Source organism: Diplodia corticola, assembly GCF_001883845.1.
Source record: "Diplodia corticola strain CBS 112549 chromosome Unknown scaffold100, whole genome shotgun sequence".
NCBI lineage: Eukaryota > Fungi > Ascomycota > Dothideomycetes > Botryosphaeriales > Botryosphaeriaceae > Diplodia > Diplodia corticola.
In genome coordinates, this window is record NW_017971579.1 from 12,198 (window position 1) to 34,472 (window position 22,275).

The 22,275-nt window shown below is 48.3% G+C and overlaps 4 protein-coding genes across 4 annotated transcripts; 2 read left to right on the forward strand and 2 right to left on the reverse strand.

The window, feature by feature from the left end:
• Positions 1-11,065: 11,065 nt before the first annotated feature.
• On the forward strand, positions 11,066-12,840 carry BKCO1_1000001 (cytochrome p450; the record flags this gene model as incomplete). Its single annotated transcript, XM_020269262.1, has 2 exons — positions 11,066-12,272; positions 12,380-12,840. The coding sequence occupies 2 exons, from the start codon at positions 11,066-11,068 to the stop codon at positions 12,838-12,840; spliced, it is 1,668 nt and encodes a 555-aa protein (XP_020125226.1).
• An 837-nt stretch (positions 12,841-13,677) lies between these two features.
• On the reverse strand, positions 13,678-15,789 carry BKCO1_1000002 (poly polymerase 2 adp-ribosyltransferase 2; the record flags this gene model as incomplete). The annotated part of the gene is made up of 2 exons (XM_020269269.1): positions 13,678-15,039; positions 15,121-15,789. 2 exons carry the CDS (start codon positions 15,787-15,789, stop codon positions 13,678-13,680), a joined length of 2,031 nt encoding a protein of 676 aa, XP_020125224.1.
• Positions 15,790-16,259: 470 nt separating this feature from the next.
• On the forward strand, positions 16,260-17,978 carry BKCO1_1000003 (f-box domain-containing protein; the record flags this gene model as incomplete). The annotated part of the gene is made up of 1 exon (XM_020269270.1): positions 16,260-17,978. The coding sequence occupies one exon, from the start codon at positions 16,260-16,262 to the stop codon at positions 17,976-17,978; it is 1,719 nt and encodes a 572-aa protein (XP_020125225.1).
• Positions 17,979-19,730: 1,752 nt separating this feature from the next.
• BKCO1_1000004 (heterokaryon incompatibility protein or allele) lies at positions 19,731-21,986 on the reverse strand (the record flags this gene model as incomplete). The annotated part of the gene is made up of 1 exon (XM_020269271.1): positions 19,731-21,986. The coding sequence occupies one exon, from the start codon at positions 21,984-21,986 to the stop codon at positions 19,731-19,733; it is 2,256 nt and encodes a 751-aa protein (XP_020125222.1).
• Between the last annotated feature and the right edge of the window lie 289 nt (positions 21,987-22,275).

Consider the following 22,275-nt stretch of genomic DNA (forward strand, 5'->3'; position numbering starts at 1 on the left):
AAAGTTATTAGAACGTTAGACCCGCTACGCTAAAACGCTGGCGAAGTTCAACTTCGAGATTAAATATAAACCCGGAGCCTCTAACCCCGCCAATCCTCTCTCTAGGCGACCCGATTACGCATTAGAATTTAAAGAGGTTAAAAAAAAGGTATACCTAGACGCTATATTACTAACGTTATAATAAAAGCTACGGATATAGAAACTTATAGATAGTTTTTCGGGGGCTACTATTTCTACTACGCGCGGCGTATACGAAGAGTATACGAGAGACCCGCGCTATAATAGCTAACTAGATAATACGCTCTTCGTTTCTCTACTAGAACTTATCGCCGCCGTATATACTAGCGCGGCTAGCGAAAACCGTAATAACGCGAGGGCCTAGGATTTTAAACTCCTAGATAAGAAAAGCTTACGGCTAGCGTAAGCCCTCGCCGATATAAAAGAAGCCCGAAGCTTCGTACTACGTTAAGTAATAGTAGTAGCTATACTTAACGAAAAACTAGCTATAGAGAAACCTCTAAGATTACTATTCTTATTTATTAAGGAGGTCTAGCGGGAAGACGATACCGTCGTCTAGCGCCGGACTTAAACTCTAGAGGAACTTACGGCTAAGGATTAGTTCTTTAACTAAGATAGCCTCCTACGCCGCTATATAAAGGTCTACGTCCCTTATAGCACCCCTCTACGGGACGAGATTATTAGGCGTAACTATAACGATTCTACGGGCGGCCACTATAGCTTTAAACGTATATATAAAGTAATCGTACGTAAGTACGAGTAGCCCGGCCTAAATAAGGAAGTTAAGGCCTATATTAATATATATAACGCCTACTAGAGATATAAGATACGTCGCTATAAGCCCTACGGCCTTCTATAGCCGGTCGAGGTAGAACGAGAGCCGTAGAAATACCTCTCTCTCGATTTTATTATAGATCTCTCTAAATTAAGAGACCGCGATAGGGGCTTATATAACTCTATTTTAGTAGTCGTAGACCGCGCTACTAAGAAGGTATTTTACTTTCCGGTACGTAAGACGATCGACGTAAAGAACCTTACGACTCTACTCGAACTATACTTCTTATAGACGATCGTCCCGGACTCTATCGTCTTAGATAGAGGGTTAGTATTTACTAGCGAATACTAGTCTATCTTATACTACGAACTAGGTATTAAACGACGCCTTAGCACGGTATTCTATCCGTAGACGGACGGGTAAATAGAACGTTAAAACTAAGAGATTAAGACGTATTTAAGAATATACTCTAACTAGAAGTAATCTAATTAGGCTAAACTACTACTATAAGTAGTATTCGCGTATAATAATAAGTTATACTCTACTACTAAATATACCCCTAATATTCTAAGCTACGGCACGGATAACGAGGCGTTAGACGGTATTCTTAGACCTAACTAGATAAGAAGCCTCGTAGTAGTATTCTTAGATATCGAGAATATTACTCTCGCGCCCGACGTAGCTAAAGCGTATATCGAACGTATACGTAGCGTATATATACGTATATACTAGGTAATTCTATACGTATAGTAGCTCTAGGCTTAATACTATAATAAAGGCCGCCTAGATCGCCACTTTAAAATAGGAGACGAGGTCCTACTATCTACGAAGAATATTCGTACGAAGCGACCTTATAAGAAGCTAAACGGCCGATTTCTCGATCCCTTTAAGATTATTAAGAAGGTTAGAAACTCCGTCTACTAGCTTAAGCTACTAGCCTTAATAGCGCGGCTCTATTCTATCTTCTATATATCTCTTCTAGAGCTATACTCTATAAAGCCCGGTTTCTAACCGCCCGCTATAGAGTTAGAGGATATATAGAAGATTAAGGCCGTCGTTAACTATAAAGACGGCCCCCGCGGTTCGTAGTATCTTATTAAATAGCTGGGCTAGCTAAATAAATATAATAAGTAGAAGCACGAGTATAAACTCGAGAACTACTAGAAACTACTCGACGAATACCGTCGACGATATTCTAGAGGAATAAACCTACCGAATACGAAACGCGTACGAAGAGCACGCGGAGAACCTTTATAACGAGGCGAAAAACCTTAAAAAGACCTATTAGGAAATAACCCTAAAGGTATAAAGAGCGTGCGAAGAGTACGCGGAAATCTATCGTAAGTAGGCGAAAAACCTATAAAACGCGGGCGGGAAAGACCTCCTAGCTTAAGAAATAAGACGAAGCGGTAAAAGCTTAATCTTCGAAATTTAGAATTAGAGGGCGAAAGCTATTAAATATATCGTTATACTACGGCCGAGATTAATACGTCGCCGAAAGGCACCTAGAATAAAAACTATAGTTTCTTTCGTAGTTAGGAAATTCTATAGAACCGATTAACTTACGAAAACTTTCGGGTTAACAACTATAATATAAGAAGAATAGATTTTTATTACTAGACGTAAGCGCCGCGCACGAGAAGCGTATCTAATTTATATAAAACTCTAAGCCTAGCCTAACTCGTAAAGAACCCTAAAACCTCGCTAAATATTAAAACTAAATTTTGCCTAACCTTTACCCCTTACTTTACTAAGGGCCCGTACTAGTACTACCGTATATTCTTCTAGCTATTACTCTCGTTAAGGAACTTATCGCGGTTTAAATCGAGGCTATTCTTCTTAAAGAGGTTATTCTAGCTACGTAAAAGGCGGTCCTCGGTAGCTACGTCGATACGTTAATTCGTAGGGAGTATTAGACCGATACCGCCTATACTAAGCTATACTAAGGATTAGTAAAAGTAAAAGCGGACGGTTAAGGAAGCCCTTATCTACTTACGTTAGAGATTATAGTCGCGAGAGATCTACTAAGCGTATAGATACTTCTTAAGACCGCTAGCGTTCTTAACGCGAGCCTTCTCGAGCCGGCGGAAGTTCTTAACGTAGTTAAGATACTTAGAGGCGTAGCTACGGATTAGATTCTACTCCTTAGGAGTATTATAACGAATAGCCTACTAGCGTATAAACGATAATACGTTTATAGCGCGGCGAAACTCGGGAGGTAGCTAGATAGGCGAAAAGAGTTAGCTAAAGATACGACGCGTATACGAATCGTAGGATAAAACTTACTTAAGTATAATCGTACCGCGCCCTAGTATATTTCTAGTACTTCGAGAGCGGTATCTTACGTATATAGCTCTACTTAATAATATTCTTTACGTTATTATCGATCTAAGAAGCGGAAGCCTAGTATAAAAGATAACGTTTATAGAAGGCCTTATAATAAGGCGGAATCGGCTCTTAATAAGGAGCTAGGCCGCGGATACTAACGAGACGACGTCGAGAGACGTCCCGTATACTAAACGGCTTATAGCGAGCCCGAGCCTTATCTTTATCTTTATTTTAAGCTAATTTAAGACCGAGCTAGCTTATACGAGATAGCTTCTCCTCTTTCTTATCTATACTATCTATAGGACTAGCTTCTAGAGTAATAGAAGACGTTAAAGGACGAGCGGTAGAGCCGCGGGGGAGAGTTAAAGATAAAGCTATATTAGAAAATAGATATAGCGTAGAGTCGAAAAACGATCGCGTAAGAGAATCTTAATATACGGAGGCTTCTTACTAGCTCCTTCTACGGCACGCGTACGTAAAACGTATAGGCCCGAATTCTATAGAAACGTGCCTGTCTAATAGAAGAAACTATATCTATTTAACGCCTAAGTACTACTCGTAAAGGGGTAAGAACCTATTATCTAGCTAATAGGTATAGGTATAACGATACCAGCTACTAAACCTAGCCGTAGACTAAGAATTACGAGTAGTAGTAGTAAACTCTATAAAGATAGATACGCCTAATATAATTACTACGAAGAAATACTAGGGGGAAAGTACGCGCCGCGTATACTATACGCACCCGGAACGTATAAATAATAGTTCTAAAACGCTTAAGCTATATATAAGACTCGCGATTATAAACCTAAAAAGATAAAAGACGGAATAACCGCTATTACGTAGAAAGTAATTACTACTTTCCCTACGTAGAACTAAACCCCTAATAGAGTTCTACTTCCGAATACTTTAAGCCGCGTAACGGCTTAGAGTAGCTAAAAACTTTCCTACTACTCTAGCGTATAGCGCTATATACTCGACCCGCGTATAATAGTCGTACGCGTTAAGTATACTCCGCGTATCTACTTATAATATAGGTAAAAGCGAATATCTTAAGAGATATAGGCTACGGCTTCCGCGCCTAGAAATTTTCTTAACGACCCTAGCTACGAGCTTTTTTCTTCTTAATAAGAAAGGTTTTCCTCGTAAAAGGTATATAAGATCCTCGAGTTTTTTTATTCTTTACGGGGTCGTAGTCGACCCCTATAATAGGGGGGATAGTATAAGAATCTATAGCCGCGTCTCGTATACGCTTCGTATACGAGACTTATAGAAGTTACGTACTAGTTACGTAACTCTCGCTTAGCTATATATAAAAGCCCTTCGGCCTACGGGCGAAGGCCGAATTCCCTAAGAATTCGTCTATTAATTATAAGCCCTCTTCTTATACCTATCTTAAGCTCTTTATTCGTGCCTTATATCTTATAGTTAGTATAAAGATTAGTCTAAGCCTATTAGTATTTATATACTTCTCGGTCCGCGTAGGTCGTTAGAATATCTCTAGCTATCTTCGCTTACTTAGACGTTATAATAGTATTAATAGCGAAGATACTAACGTAGTAAACGTAGACGAATAGATTAGCGTCTAAATATTTATATACTTCTTAACTAACGGGGGCCGTTTATCTAAACGCCGCGACGGCGTCGATATCGTCGATAGTAGCCTATTAGTCGATATATATTTATCGTAGCCGCCGTTACCGCCTATCTCTAATACCCCCGGCTATAAGTTTAGTACGATATTCTAAGAGTCTATAGCTTAGGCGCTCGTATCCGTTAGTTAGATATCTAATACGACGTCTTATAAGTCGAAAATAATAGTTAAATATTATATATCGATAGGCTACGATATCGATACTTCTATACGCTCCTTTAATTACGCTTATCTTATAGATATTTATACCCGCCTTATTACCGTCTATCGTATAAGGCTATCGTTAAGACTTTAGTCTCGGGTAGTTTATATACTTCTACGCGTACCGCCGTCCGTCGATAAAGTAAGTTTCTTCGCTTTATCCTTCTTCTCTTATACCCTCTTTAGCCGACGTTAAGTAAACTCGGCGTCGATACGGGCGGAGGTAGACTAGATAAGCTCTATTAATATATCTATATCGTTATCTCGATATTTCTAGTCCCTTAATAGCGGTATATTCTTAGAAATAGTCTTTATAGTTAGAGACTTCTAAAACTTACCCCCTTTAATACTAGCGAATAGATATACGAGTTACTAACGATAGTCCCTAGATATATAATATAAAGAAGGTATAGAAAATCGAGAATTCGATACTAGTATCCGCCCTCGATCTACTATCTATCGATTAATAAGACTTAACGCGAATTCTATACGAGTATTTATCTTTAGAGCCGTAGCCGATACTATAGACGACGGCGCGGCTATAAAGATTAGACTTAATAATAGATTATATCTATTATAATACCGTTCGAAAGGAGCTACTATATTCGACTCGTCCGGCCGTAGTAGGATCTCCCCGAAATATACTAAGAACGTACGACGGTAATAGCTACTATTCGCTATTTCTTTCTAAGTAGCCGATAGATTCGCTCGTTAAACTACCGCGTTAGCCGGCTAAATACGTTAAAGATCGCTACTACTATTATCGTCTATAAGACTCTCTCTATCTAAGGCGGATATTTCTAACGAGTATACGCTTAGTATTTCTTCGCCCGTATCGCCCGGCGTAGCGACGGTATTTAACTAACTTCTTTAATTTCGTATTCGCCTACGATCGGTCGATAGTATTCTTCTAATCGTACTACTTCGTTTAAGAGGACTACGCTTCTCGTTAGCTATATATCGCCTATCCCGCCCCTTACTATTAAAGACCTAATACGGTAGAAAGATAATATATAGACTAGTTCGACTCTTTTCTCTTCTACTACGCCCTAGTTTTTACTATACGTCGCTAATATCTCTTCCTAGAGGGAAATTATATATAACGATACGCTCGATATTAACGATATTAACTTCTATACTAAGATAAGTTATCGTAATTATTATCCGGGTAGTAGAACCCGGCTAGTAGAACTCGGTATATCTATAGCGGCGGTCGGTATCTACTACGATAAAATTATACTTCTTAATAATATTAGTAATTATATACTCGTCGTCCCCTTGGTGCGAATACTACTAATATTTCTATAGAAGGGCCTTCCGTAAGAACGCTACTATATACGGAATAGTAATAGTCGAATCGATAAAGACGACCGTCTTTAGAATTATCTATAGCGTATATTTATCTAGAGTAATACTAGAGTCTAGAAGAAAATATAGTAATATAAAACTCTTAATCTAGCTACGAGAAATAGGGCGTATATAAATAGTAATATCCGAACGATTAATAGACGTCTTAATAATCTATATCTAGTATAGACGCTCGCCGACCGGACGAAATCCGCTATACTAGAGAGCCGCCGCTTTAGCCTCTTTATATAATATAGTCGAATATCTAAACTAGATAACGTTCTTATAGAGCTATAATCTTAAGTAGTCTATTTCTAGAAACGCGGGTCGGAAGCCCTTAGTAGAGAAGTCTATATTAGTAGATCTACCCTATTAATAGATAAGATAGTACTCGTTAATAGTAACTATATCTATCTTATTATAGTCGTTTAGCTTCTCTAGTATACGTTAGAACTAGTCCTAGATAGCCTACTCTAGACTTAATAATACGTATATATATATACTAGCGGCGATATCGCGTATTAGCGTAGCATTCTTACGCTAGAAGTTAACGATATAAGACTAGATTCCGTTTAGCTACTAAATACTATCGAGTTATTCGTTCCTAAGCTAGATTAACGGGATAATTTAAATAGTAATCTTCGCCGTTAAGATTAAAAAGATATAGAAGATTATACTCTTACTAAACCTAGTACGCGCGACGAGTATAGTATCTTTATAACTAAAGATTAAGCGTCGAAAAATACGAGTCTATTCTTCTCGAGGCCTACGCCCTCCGCTAAGGATACGCGTAAGGTATATCTTAAGAACCTTAATCTATAGATTAGAATATAGCTTAGCCTTATTTACGACGTCGGGTAGCCTATCTAACGGAAGCTAAGAAATCGTTAGAATTATACTAGTAAGTAAACTTCTAAGAGACGATAGTATAGATACTATTCGTTACTACTTAGACTTTCTTCGTCTCTTATTACCGTTATTACTCTTCTTCTTACTACGGCGTATATCTCTAAGAGTAATACTACTTAGTAGTTAATTAGTAAGTCTTCGTAGTTAGGTTTCCCGCTAAATATATATAGATTCTAAAGATAATACCGCTTAGTAGTTACTTAGTAGTTAGACCTCTCCGGTAAACGCGGGTAAAATTAAGAGAACTACTACTTAGTAGTTACTTAGTAGTTAGATCTCTTCGATAAACGCGGGTAAAATCTAGAAAACCGCTACTTAGTAGTTACTTAATAGTTAGAGTCTCCGGTAAACGCGGGTAAAACCGGCTAAGCCGTAGGCGAGATAAATAGCGAGACTTCGGCGGGAATAAGAAGCTTTTTAGAGAATAACGAGACCTTAACGGGCGGAATAGCGATAGAAGACGAGATAGAGAGAGTTACTAGATAGAGCTTAAAGATATAAGCTACTAATAGAGCCTTAAGATATAAGCTACTAATAGAGCTTTAAGATAAGAGCTACTAGTAGAGCTTCTAGATAAGAGCTACTATTAGAGCTTCGAGATAAGAGCTATTATTAGAGCTTCGAGATAAAAGCTACTAGTAGAGCTTCGAGATAAGAGCTACTAGTAGAGCTTCGAGATAAGAGCGGATAATCTAATCGTAACTAGACGAAGAAACCGGATAAGAGATAAAAGCTAAAGTAAAACGTCGATTAGAATAGTAAGCTCCTTCGATAGTAGCGAGACCTTAGCGGGAGAGAGCGAGATAGAAGAGATAGAGAATATCGGCGGAAATAGTAAGCTTCTCTAATAGTAGCGAGACCTCGACGGAAGAGAGCGAGGTAGAAGAGATAAAAGACGTCGATAGAGATAGTAAGCTCCTTTAATAGTAGCGAGATCTTAGCGAGAGAGAGCGAGGTAAATAGCGGGACCTCTACGGGCGAAATAGTAATAGAAGGCGAGGGGAAAGACGATCGTCGCCCGTATCTTCTAGAGCTAGACCTTAAGTTCTTTCGTAGACGTAGGGGTCGCGCTAGTTACGCTCGAGATAATATTACCGATTATTATTAAGAAGGGAAGATAGACCTCGATAGATAGAGAAAAGATAGACCTTAATAGATAAGAAGAAAAGATAGACCTCGATAGATAAGATGCTAATAGCTAAGCCGGTAGTAATTATAAGCTATTTCTTAAATATAGTAGGTAAAGGTAAGATAATACTCTACCACTATAAGAAATACTACTTACTACTTAGTAGTTACTTAGTAGTTAGAGTCTCTAATAACTATAGGCGAAATTAGAGAAATACTACTTAGTAGTTAGCTAGTAGTTAGATTCTCTAACTACTACGGCTAACTACTACGACGAAGTACTAAGAAATACTACTTAGTAGTTACTTAGTAGTTAGATTCTTCGACTACTACGGCTAACTACTACGACGAAGTACTAAAAAATACTACTTAGTAGTTACTTAGTAGTTAGATTCTCCGACTACCGCGACTAACTACTACGACTAACTACTACGACCGACTACTATAACCGACTACTACGACCGACTATAGCGACCGACTATAACGATAAACGCTACTTAGTAGTTAGTTAAAAGTTAGAATCTCCGACTATCGTAACCGACTAGAGCGAGAAATACTACTTAGTAGTTACTTAGTAGTTAGATTCTCTAGTAATTACGGGTAAAAATAAGGGGAATACTACTTAGTAGTTACTTAGTAGTTACTTAGTAGTTTAAGTTCCCGCTAGATACGTATAAATTTCGAGGATAAGCTATAATAATAGTACCTCTAGTTTAACTAAAGTACTTTATAATAACGCCTTTTTTTACGTAAACGGATAATACGAGGTATTTTAGTAGTACTTTATTACTCTTAGTATATATATTTAGAGATAGTTAGAGTATTATATTATATATACGAGCGATAAAGCGGAGGGTATAGTAAGTATAATAGAATTACGTATTCTTTTTACGTCTTTAAGGCTATATATTAATATAACTTAGCGTAGCTATTACTATTAATTCTAGACTAGTTAAAAGCCTATATTTTAAAGAATCGCTATAGGTATACGCGCTAACGAATAATAACGTAGTTATAAAGTAATATTAAAGTAAACGATTTAGGGTATAATAGATATACGTAAAGTTAGGCCTAAATATACTTAGACGCTTCGTAGAGGGACGATCTAATAATACGACGCTAAAAGGCTTAGCCTAGCTTTAATTAGTGTACTATTGTGACTAATTGAGGCCCGTGCGAAGCGGCTGACCCGTGAGATAAGGGTGACGCGCTAAACGCCGCCTCTCCACCCTCGACGCTGATCCCAACACAGTACATACATAATCCACCACGGTTACGGTATCCTCGGCATCCCAACGATTCCCACAGCAAGCCGTGCACGACTGTACTTATGTCAGCAGAAGGAACGCATGCAGGACGCATCCCAATACCAGGTGCATGCACTGCCAACAAAACCTTATTCTTTCCTGCCGTAAGCACATGGGCAATTCTTGCTAGACTTGCTAGATGCATTCCACACTGCTCAGAATGCATTAGGTATTGCCGACAGTGAGGCATTATCGTCGTCGTGGCCATGAGGCTCCGCGGCCTGTTTCAGTAATCATAAGCCGAAGCGGACGCACTTTGATATCAGGAGGCTGTGCTGCGCTGCTAAGCCACTGCCGTGTCACTACAGTAACCTCTCCGTCAACATGGAAGGGCGCCGCCATGTCTCGGGAGCCCGGCGCCGTTATTACGCATCCGCTCAGCTCGCATGGCCAACTCGCACCAACGCCTTCCTCTCTGGACAGAGGAGGTGTATACTACTGACCGCCTGGAATAATTCAACCACCAGCCAATCCCGGGCTTGCCGGACAGCGGTTGCACAACCTTATTTCCACTGCTGCACCCCTTCCAGCTCCCCTCTCTCGATCCGCCTTGTCCACGAGCATCCTCGAATGTCTGAGCCCTAGATGCTCGCCAGTGTCGGCCAATAGGAGCAGAGGCAATAACACGCTGGGCGCATGGCTGCCGTCAGCTGGTCGAGGCAGGCGCGTCTGCCGTCGAGGTAAGCAGCAACACGCCGGAATGCTGAAACAGCCGCGACGGAGCATGATCGTCACGAGTTGCCTGGTGCGGCGGCGGCATGGCCGTCGATGGCAAATGGACCCGCCCTGCGCCCTGGGGGCCAATCGGCCTGGCCGACGCCCATGCGCTAACCGCCCCCGATTGCCTTCCAGAACATCCGCCACGACCAAACCACCGCCCTCATGCCTCCTTTCTTCACCCGCCCGCCTCGGTCACCGCTGAAAGCTGCCGTCCTTACCGTCAATGCCCGGTGGGGACGGCCGTCGTCCTTCCGAAGAAAGCAAAGTCTGGATAAACTCCGTGCTTGTCAGGGTCGGTCCAGCTGACACGCGGCCGAAAGCAGCCTTACCGCCGCCATGGCTTCATCATCCTCGCCCGTCTAAGCTTTCTTTTTGTGTGGGGGACCGACTGTGCATCAATTCTTGATATCATCCGTGCCCCGTCTCACACGCCCTGCCACACCTCAGCCGTCATCACCCCGTCGCCCTCTGCGCTTTTGTCCGAATGTATACGCAATAGGAATACGGCCCTCTATCCAATCCTCCCCACCTGAAATTTGACGCCCGTCGGCCTCACCGTTAGCCCCTCCCTTACCTGTGCAAGAGCCTCATCTCCCACCCGCGCGGTGACGCCGAGTCGAGTCCACTAATATAAAGCCTCCGCCGTTTCCTCTCGCTGTCGTGCCGCCGTCGCAAGTCAACATGTTGCTTTCAATACTCCTCTCCCCGGTCGTCCTCTTCGCCTCAATCACCACCCTCCTCTACCTCGTTTACCGCTCCATCGCCCTCTCCCTCGCACGCCGCCGCTTTGCCCGCGACCATGGCTGCCAACCCGCCGCCGCCCTCAAGATGCGCGACCCTATCCTCGGCCTGGACGTCCTCCTCGCCAGCATCACAGCCGGAAAAGAGCACCGCCTCCTCGACATGCTGACCGCCCGCTTTGCCGAGACGGGCAGCGAGACCTTCACCTCCAAACGACTGGGCGCGCCTGCACTCATGACCATGGCCCCCGCCAACGTCAAAGCCATCCTCTCCACGCGCTTCGACGACTTTGCCATCGGACCGTTCCGGCAGCCCGCACTGCACGGCTTCCTCGGCGACGGCATCTTCACCACCGACGGCAGCCACTGGGCCGCCTCGCGCGCCATGATCCGCCCCAACTTCGTCCGTGACCAAGTCGCCGACCTCAACGCCTTCGAGTCGCACATCGAGGACCTGCTGGCTGCCATTTCGTCCGCCACCGCCAAGCAGCCGTTCTTCGACCTCCAAGAGCTCTTTTTCAAATTCACCATCGACTCGGCCACCGAGTTCCTCTTCGGCAAGAGCGTCCGAAGCCTCCATCCCAGTAGCGATCATGGCAACGCAGAGGCCCGCTTCGCGGAGGCCTTCACCGCCGCCCAGGCCGAAGGCCTCGACCTGATCCGCCTCGGCCCGCTGGCGCAGCTCGTCGGGTCTAACCGCGCGCGCATCAGCACGGGCGAGCGCGCCGTCGATGTCGTGCACGCCTACGTCGATCAGTTCGTCGACGAGGCGGTGCGCTTCCGGGAAGAGGAGGACAAGAAGAAGAAATGGGAAGCAGGTCGTCGAGTCGCCCCCGGCACGGACAACGGCGTCTTCTCGCAGGAGAAGCAAGAGGACAGCTCCAAGGACGAGAAGAAATACGTCTTCCTCCACGAACTGGCCACGCGCACAACCGACAAGCACCGCCTGCGCTCCGAGCTCCTCAACGTCCTCCTAGCCGGCCGCGACACCACCGCCAGCCTCCTCGGCAACCTCTTCTTCGTCCTCGCCCGCCAACCCGACGTCTGGCGCAAACTCCGCGCCGAAGTCACATCCACCCTGCACGGCCGCCGCCCCACGTACGAAGAGCTCCGCAACATGAAGTACCTGAAATGGTGCCTGAACGAATGTAAGCCCGCCCCGTCCTTACCTATCTACCCATCCCACCATCATCCCCAGCTATGTAGCAATCCCCCGCGCTAACCACCCACCCGTCCGGGGTCCGGTCCAAACCAGCCCTCCGCCTCCACCCCGTCGTCCCCCTCAACACGCGCATCTGCACCGCCGACACCATCCTCCCCACCGGCGGAGGCCCCTCCGGCCGCTCCCCCATCTTCGTCCCCCGCGGCACCATCGCCTCCTGGAACCTCCACGCCATGCACCGCCGCCCGTCCGTCTTCGGGCCCGACCCCACAGCCTTCCGCCCCGACCGCTGGGAACGCCTCCGCTGCGCCGGCTGGGAGTACCTCCCCTTCAACGGCGGGCCCCGCGTCTGCGTCGGCCAGCAGTACGCCCTCACCGAGGCGGCGTACGTCGTCGTCAGGCTCGCGCAGGAGTTTGCGGAGCTCGTGCCGCGCGATCCGCGCGAGGAGTGGCGCGAGCAGCTGGCGTTGACGCTGTGCGCGGGCGGCGGCGTGTGGGTGAGGTTCGAGAAGGGGGAGGCCGGGGCGGGGACGGAGGCGGAGGCGGAGGTGTGAGGTGTGAGGTCTGAGTGGGGGAAGTCTTGGGCGTGGGTCGGGTTTATCCTGCCTTGGTAAGCTAAGTGAAAATGCGGGAGGCAGGGAGGGAGGGAGGGCTCCTCAGGTAAGGGGCAAGCTCCGCTACGTGTTTGTGTCTGTCTGTCTGTCGGTTGTTGGGTTCGTGTCGATGTATATACCATACCTGTCGTCTTTTCTTTCCTTTTTCCCCCGCTCTCTCTCTCTCTCTCTCTTTCATATATTCGAATCCCTACGCGCTGGGGATCGAGATACACGTATGTACTTACAGACGCGGACTCGCGGAGGCGCGCTTGGTATAATATGGTGGGTGGTCATCGTCATGGCTTTGCTTTTTTTTTTTTATCTTCGTCTTCACTTACCCTTGTTATAGAGACGTCTCATGACCATATATGAAACAAGCAAGAAGAATCAAATCAAATAAAGAAAACGATACCAATCACATGCATGGGTCAAGTGGTTGGAGCAAAATGGATACTTCAAATTCGACAGCTAATGCTATCCTCGGTACCTTTTTCGTCAATGTCGCTTTGCCATAGAAGCCACTAATTTCTTGCCATCCCTTGCGTACCTAACGCCGCGTGCTGCGAAGATATGGGCTGCGAGACCATGACTTGACGCTAAATTACACAAAACAGCCGAAAATGGGGTTCCCCCATGACGCCTTCACACCTATGCCATCACTCCGTTGACCAAAATTTGCAAATGAAGCCCAAAACAGCAACGATTTCGCTACCCTTTACTGAAACCCAGAAGATGCCGTGCAACGCGTCGTGGAACACGCATGTTGCATCGAGAACGAGGTGTGACGTCGGACACTTACATTCGCACCTGGAAGAGGTACCGGAGTCGAATTTGAGCCACGTCGTAGCAGATGAACTCGTTGTACTGCAGGAAAGCGCCCGGGACATTGGTCTTTCCAGGCTGGATGCTGACGTCCGGCATCTTGACACCAGCGAGGGAGGGGTGGACACAGTCGGCATCCTTCCAACCCAGCGGTGCTGTCATTCCCTTGCCCCAAGTTGACCACATACCCTTGGACTTGGCATTCTCTCCCGCGTTGTAGTCGGAGTTCGTCAGTTCATTCAAGGGATTGCCGAGCTCAGCCTCGCAAAGCAAAAGCAGAGCCGTGCCACCCGAAATGTAGGAACAGCAGTAATTGGCCGATTTGGATGACATGTCAGCGAGGTAGATTCCCTTGCCGAACATGTAGCCGCTCACTGGGGCTTCGGGGGGTGCAATGCGCAGGCCTTGGCTGAGAATGCCTCCGAAGTTAGTAGCACGAGAACCGTGCCATAGAAGACGTCGGTCGCGGACCGGACCAGCATACTGGCTCTTGCCGAAACGGTCATTTTCGCCTAGACGCTCGATGCGAAAGATGGAGTCGACCGTGTAATTCACCCCGTGCGTGTGTCCACGGGTGCTTGTGAGGTATGCTGCAAGCTCCTGGAACTCGGTGCTCCTCCTATCGAGCGGCGTCATCTCCTGCATGCCCAAACCCCTGTACTGCTTGTCCAGAGTATGCAAGACTTCGCCGTTTGCCGATTCGTCCTTCATGATGTTCGATGCATCCTTCATGTCGGCCAGGTTTTCCAAAAGCTCAATCTCGCGCTTGAGAACATCCTCGGAGCGTATAACGGGCGGGCGGTTACGACGAAAGTCGTGTGGGATAAGTGAGTAGAAGAGATTGGACGCGTCTTCGATATCCGATGCGCTGGCAGGCACTGAGCCGTTGATCATCTCCGAGAGGTCCTTGAGGCTCTGAAAGCCCTTCATGATGGTGGCCTTGCTGAGCTTTCCGAGGGGCAGCTTCTTCGAGTCATAATTGAGCTCAGTCATTGCGGCGGCAAAGAACTGCGTGTTGAAGATGAGTTGCATCAACTTCTGGATAGGAAGTGCAAGAGTGCAATCGGGGCCCTCGCCATCCTTCTCGGTCTTGACGCCCTCATCTTCCTCCTCATCGTCCGACTGGTAGCTGCGCTCAATGAAGACATACTTCTTGGGCTTGGGAGGAGCTGTGCGGTCCTCCCAGTGCAAGCCAGACTTGTCTTTGAATTTCGCCTGAAATTGGCGTTTCGCATCGTCAAGCGATCCGTTGCCGAGGGCCTTCATCTGTCCACGTTCGCCGACTCGGCCCCATCGGCTCCAGGTGACACAGTTTCCAGAGGCACTGCCCAGGACCTGGAATGAGTTAGTATAATGCGATGCTCAGAAGATGGTTCATCTGCAGCAATCGAGCAAGAAAAGTCACCAAGTGCGTACCTGGAGTCTGTAGAACTTGTTGTTGTTGTTTCCAGAGTTCGTTTGGTTCAGAGAGGCATCCCAGATGACGCCATCAGGGTCAACGTGAACGCCGTAGCCAACGAGGTGGCATTCTTCATCCAGGGGAATCACGATGTCTCGCGATTTGGCAATCTGACCCTCGCCAAAGTTGGGGATGACTTCTTTCTCCAAACCCTTCTTCTTCTTGGAGTCGTGCTGATCGGCAGAGGTTGCGTCGGCGTCGGGGGAAGCCTGGCGCTTCTTGGAGTCCTTGGCTTTCTGAGCGGCGGTTCCTTGAGATGCAGAGGGAGCTGAAGCGGGGTTGGGGCTGGGAGTAACATTGCGGAAGGTGTATTGTGTCTCGTCTGCTTTCGCATTGGATTGCTCTGAGTCCAACAGCCACTCCAGGCTCACAAGGAAGATGTCGCGGTTCAGGGCTTCCTTCACCTTGCTCGAGAGTTTGTCGAAGTCAGCCTGAGTGGTGACGAGATGGGTGGCGTCTTTGGTCACGGATTTGGCAGTGGCGGCTCCCAAGCGAGCGGCTTGGTCGAGGAGAGCGGACTGCGAGTGGCCTGGGAAGGTGCCGCTGAAGACGACACAGCAGCCGTCCAACGGGGGTGCGGCAGGTGCGGCAGGTGCGGCAGCTTTCTTTCCTCGCTTTGGCGGCATGGCGACGATGATGGAGATGGAGATTGCTGCAGAGGCGAAGGAACGGGTGTAGATATATCAGTTGCTGTGGAGGGGAACCGTGCGCAGAGGCGTCTCCAAGCGGCAGGCAGCCACAGTCGCTTTGGGCAACTCTACAAGGACGCTTCTGCCGCGACGACCGAGTCTCTGTTGTATGACGCAGTCTCAGCAACGGCAATTGGGCTTCGTACAGGCAATTGGCTCACCTCAGGCTCACAATGGTTGCGGCTTGTCGTGGAAGTTGCGGCGGCTTGTGTGTCGGGGTGGTTGTTGGGTAGGATTGGCGCGGGCGGCGAGTAATTAATCGGCGCCTTCGCCAAGACGCTACGGGAGACAGTGCGCCAACCACGCAGGCACGGCAGGCAGCAACCGCCTAGTTGGGAATAGTCGAGCGCGTCTCGACGCGTCTGCCCTCTACTCGCGCGTTCACGCGGGCTGATCGCTAGGCAGCAATGCCCGCCAGCCAGGCATCACAACATCACCAGGCAACAGCGGCCACGACTTCTGCCAGACTACTTTCCGCGCTCTTGCCGACCGACCTCACCTTCCTCACCTTCCTCACCTTGCCTCTCATCTCTCTGCACCACAAGTCCGCTCCACCATCCAACAAGATGGACCTCCAAACAGAGTCCTACATCGCCAATCTCCCGCAGGAGCTGGTCGACCGCATCGTCGACTTCCTGCCCACGGCTGACTTGGGCTCCCTCCGTCGCACCTGCAAGCTCATGGAGCACAAGCTCTTCACCTACTTTTCCAAACATTACTTCACCAAGAAGCAATTCATGGTCACCGAAGCCAGCCTGCATGCCTTGGTTGACATCTCAGAGCATCCATCCCTTTCGCCTTGTCTCAAGCACCTCATCATTGGCCTGGACCGCTACAACGGTCGGACCAGGGACATGGCCGACGAAGCGGCCTTCACAGAGTACAAGGAAGCCTCCGAGTCACAATCGCGCATGTTCACCACCGGTAGGGCCGCGAGCCTGCTGGCCAGGGCTCTGAGTAATCTCAAAAGCCTCCAAACGATTGATCTCAGGGACTTCAACTCGATGACGCGGTACCGAGACAGACAGACAGGCACTGGTGCATGGAGAAGTTGGGGTGCCCCTACCCTCCAGGCTCGAGGACATGTCTTGACGATGAATGACTCGGCAATGTATGACGGTAGGGGCAAGTTCTTCTACACTCGAGTCTTCCAAGTCGTTCTCGCTGCCATGGCGGGTTCGTCTAGCCGACCAGAGGCTCTCATGGTCACGCTCAGGAACAGAATCCGAGGCTTGTCTGATAGTGCCTTTGGTCTTGATGATTGGATGCAGCGAGACATTGCACCTGCTTTGGCCGGCTTGAAAACCCTTCATCTCGACCTCTCTCCCGACGACCCTCCTCGATATGGACTGGTGCAGAGCCAGAGCAACTCACAGGATACCTTCGACCCACAGAACACCAGCATCAGGCGTTTCCTTTCCCACACTCCAAATGTCACCTGGCTTCGGCTGAACTTCCAAAGCGCGCATAGGGATTCGAGCTTGAGACTCATCAACTGGCTGGCCACTGTACCTGGAACAGATCCGACTGCGAGGATTCTGCCCTGGGCTGGACTGGACACTGCCGCAGGACGTCTTAGCCCGCTTCCTTGGTCTGACACCAATCCTGCCCCCGTGGCATTGCCACTTACGCAATTGGATCTAGGCATGGTCTACATTAGCACCAATGTAGTGACAGATCTCTTTCAAAAGTTCAGCAACCTCAAGGGACTGAGCTTGTTCAACACGAAGCTGTATCCAGCGTCCCGCATCCATCCTGGACGTCGCGTCAACTTGTGGGCTGATTTACTCAAAGATTTATCGGCCAATATTCCTGCGAACCTGTGGTCGTTGAAACTTCGCAACCTGACCCAAATCAACACGGAGAAGATACAAAACCCCGACCTTCTTGTCGAATTCGATGGTCGGCCTGAAAGAACCATTGAGGTTTCGAAGAAGAGCTTGGAACAGCTGGCGGAGACTGTCACGCCCCGCTGGCCGCCGGAACTCCCGCACATGCATCATGATGATGGTGAAGATGAAGATGAAGATGGAGATGAAGATGAAGATGGAGATGGAGATGGAGATGGAGATGGAGATGAAGATGGAATGGAACAGAACAGCGAGGACGTACAGATATTGCTATGATAGCTCATTATTTGTATTGCTAGGCCGTGGCTCAATTCATTAAAGAAATCCACAGAAGTAATGATGTACTACTTGCCTGCCTACGGTTATCAAATATCTCGGCTGCTGATGGAGCGACAGGCATACGTGGTGGTGGGAAATACATGCATGTGCGTACAGCTGCACGTTGGGCATGGCCGGCGCCGCGGTCCCCGTTGGTGAAGCGGGGGCCAGAGTCTTTAAAATAATCTGGGCGACTGCCAGCAACGTCGCTCTGTGAGATTCGGCCACGGACCTCTTTCCTCGGAATCGTTCCCCCACGGACACAGGGAGACTGTTTCGCCGAGTGAGAGTGAAAGTCATACCGGTTCGGTCCGCTTTCGGCCGTCCGTTGCGACGGCCCCCCGACGCCTTCTCGTCACAGCTTTTGAACAGTTGACACGATGGGCAGATGATCTTGGTGACGGTGGATGGCTGGACGGAGGGGCGGTGTTGCGGTGCGGCGTTATGGTCTTGGTGATGGGCGCCATCATCGCGCTGCAGTGGTGATGAGGGGGTTTGACAACGATGTGGGAAGACGAGAATGACGGATTTGCCGCCTGCCGCTGCCGGAGTCGGGAGGAGCAGGAGATTGTCCAAGCTTGTCTCGACACGGCAAACACGTTTTGAGTGATGCGGCTGTCGTAGGCTGTTCTGCGAACCGTTGAGGAGAGAAAAACGGAAGAGCGGCGCTATACACGTGCGCTGAGTGGTGAGCAGCGGGCGACGGGTGATGCTGGTCAGGTGTGACTGTTCGCGTTGCGCGTAAGCCATATTTCCCACTGCCCCTCCCGCCTCTTTGCTTTTGAGAATACGTGCACTTCTCCTCCGTCAAGGCAAGAGAGGCCTGATGAAGTTATACCCAGACTGTCCCGTGGAAGTTTTGATCAAAAAACGGTGATTTGGAGCCAGGCCGTGTTCAGACACTGGGTTGAATGACGACGGCAAGGTGTGGTAATGGTGGTAGGATTGAAGGACTAATGATACGGTGTAGTATTGAAAGTTGGTGATGGACGACATCATTGATTTATGACGGCAAGTGTCGTAGACGAGACTGCGTGGGTTAGGAGACTATGGGCCTACTAGCGAGACAACAAGAACGGAGGGGAGTGGCCTGGTTCTGTGAATCAATAGCAAAAAGCCATTCGCACGGATCCTGGCTCATCTTTACCAGAACAGCTGCTACGGTGGCGTGTACGGAGTAGAAGCAGAAGAGTGGAGTGGCGCTCATAAGCAAGCGTAGTCATGGGCAGGGGGTGTAAAGAAGAGAGTCAGGTGTGAGCGTAGAGCCACATGGGCACGTGGGTGACTCCGGTACCTACAACCTTCTTTGCGCGTGTGATATTCTCGACCCCAACCATGATGTGTCGCCTGCAATTACCACCTCTCACACCCAGCCACTCCAACGGCGGGGCTGGTCCAAGGATGACGAGGCGTGGAGATAGCGAAGGGGAGGACGGATTGTCCGGATTGGGGACCCGAACAACTGCGGCGGGTGTGGGCATCTGGCATATACTACCGTGGAGACTGCTTCACGCCGCCGGGTATCCAGATGGTGAAGAATAGATGATCAAGGGTTGTTTCTTTTTTAATGTAAAGCGGCATGTGCTTCGGTACGCGTTGTAATCTTCAGTTTGATCCGTGAAACGCGAAACTGCTTCATTTCTGATCCGACAAACCCTCTAGCCTTGTAACATCATTGCAATCATGGTCATCGTAAAAGTATAAACACCGTTACTCCAAGAAAATTGTTCTCCACGGCAATTCAGCCCGTCCCGCTTCCTCCAAAACACAACCTTTGAAGCATCCGAGAAGGTCTGCGTAATCCGGGGCGCATTTTGGTCCTTTGATGCCATGCAGGTAGCATTCGCCAAGCACCTCGAATCTGTCGGCTTCGGAAGTTCTGCGCCGGAGTAGGTATGGTACAGTGCTACCAAACACCACAGCGATGATATCGCCGACTCTGAAGTTTGCTGGAAGAATTGCAAGGGACCTCTCCGTTAGCGCTACTTTCCGTCCGGCTGCAAATGCTCGTATGGTTTCCAAAGTAGCGCCATGTCCCACTTTGCTCAGGTCCTGCGCAAAGTCCTGCTGGAAGGTTGAGTACGGGACGTCCACTTCCCCCTCAAATAAGAAAGAAGTGTGCCACAATTGGATTCTTTCGCCAGGTTTGCGATGTGTACTTGAGACTTTGTCAACGAATACGGCCATGACCTGCAGAGAAGGCTTTGGATAATCGCTAGTGCTTGGCTGGAAACGTGCAACCGGTCCTGTTGAAAATTTATCCGGTTTGCAGCGGGCGAAGGACGAAATGCGTGCATGATGGCGGAAATCAAGTACCCAGGACGGCAAAGCCAAGTCTTCATCATCCAGCCCCTCGGCGTTTTCCTGTGGCGACTTGGTGCGCCCAAAAAGGTACTCTGGAACAAGAAGCGTCCCGTGCTTCTCCATGATCGCTTCAAGTACCTCCTTTTTCAACGAATAGATATGATTAGCCTCAAGCAACCTGATCCTCTCCACCGATTGTCTGTAGTATCTCCGTCTGAGTATCCTATCTAACTCTGGGTCCGGATCATAAGTCATTTTATTGAACACCGAAAAGGCTTTTTCAAATCCTGCTCGCATGTCATTGAAGAATCGCACCCAATCTTCAAATACGATGGATTTGAAAGCCGACTTGTCGACGTAGTTTGTGATACGGGAGTCAATTTTTTCCCAAAGAAGTCTCCAGGTTCGCATTCTAGAAGTGCGGCACTGTTTACTCGAGCGTAAAGTAGAGGGGGTCTTCATCAATTCATCATGGAATGGTTGAACCGCTCTCAGAAATTCCAATTCCATGTCTCTAGCATCCGGGAACGTCGAAACAGCGTCTGGACCAAGTCCAGCTATTTTGGGTTGGCCAGTATCAGATAGGAAGTCCAAGCAGTTGTCTTTTCTAAGAAACTGAAGGGTGACATCAGTGTAAAGTTCCCGAGCCGATTTGTTATAGTCGGGTGTCACGTTGATGCCAGCTCTTTCGTCGACCAGGCCGAGTAGAGCATAGATTCTGTCCAGAGGGTCACCGGATAAACAGCTGCGGGCCATTGCAAGGAGTGAGGCATGGTCTTTCAGGGGTTTCGTATCAGCGTCCGACAGCAAGAGGACCGGAGGAACCCTCTTCCTCAGGTCGGTTGAGCCTAAGCCGACTGCTTGAATGTTCGCAATCGATAGGTATTGCCAGTTCAGAGATTCCGTACCAATAACGATGATAGCCCTGCTGGCGGCAACAACTTCTTGTAGAACCCAAATCCGGGAAAACCATGGTAGAGATAGTAGCTTAGCCATTTGTTTCCGATGTGTCCTGCAGGCAGACGCAGTCGTGCGCTTGCGCAGTAGGTCTAAAAGCCTTTCGGTGTTGCCCGAGGTGTCCATGTGATGGAGGTGTATCAGTACACACTTCGCTCCAGCATATATCTGGGGCATCAGTGGGATTTGGTGATTCTTCTCTTGCTTGTCTGCCTGCGCGATGCAGACGCAATCTATCCAGAGGACTCGCTCGTCTTCGGGATACCTCAAGGCTGTCAGAGCATGTGCACAGTTGTCCGTGATTTTGATCAGCCCCTTTGTTGAGTACAGCTCTTGACAGAGACGGTCGTTCCCCCACGTGTATGACACAGCTTCGTATCGCGGGAGTTGTCGGAGGTTCACGTGGAAGATGTCGCATCCAAGCTTGTCACCAGGCGACCCGGGAAAGAGACGAAGCAACCGGAACTCGGACGCATCATTCAACTGTTGATAGCGGAAAGGGTCTTGACTTGAGGTTGGACGTATCGTCACTTTCTCGTCGGAGTCCATGTCAGCCTCGTCGGCGGGAAGTATGGTTGTTGGGGGCGTCTGGCTTACCCTGCGAACCGCAGCTGAGACAGGAACGATAGCCACCCATGTCCCGCAGATCGGGTCGCGGACACTGACAATGCTCCATTTGGCACTTTGAACAGGGCGGCAAAGCATGTGAGGAGGTTGACGAGATGGTTAAGGCTCCAACGAAAAAAAGCGGGGCGCAGCAGAATGCGGCGGAGAAGTAATTAATCCGACTGGGGTGGTACAGATAGGTCTAGTTGCAGGACGATGGCTGGCATGCACAGCCTCAGTCAGCTTCGCCAAGGAAAGACTGAAACATAGCCGTACGGCTTGTTTCCAGAAGCATTGCAACGACACTTTTACTGAATGAGCATTTAGACAAATACATTCGACCAGCGCGACAATCCCAAAATGCTGAAAACGCCTCTATCCTCTCAAC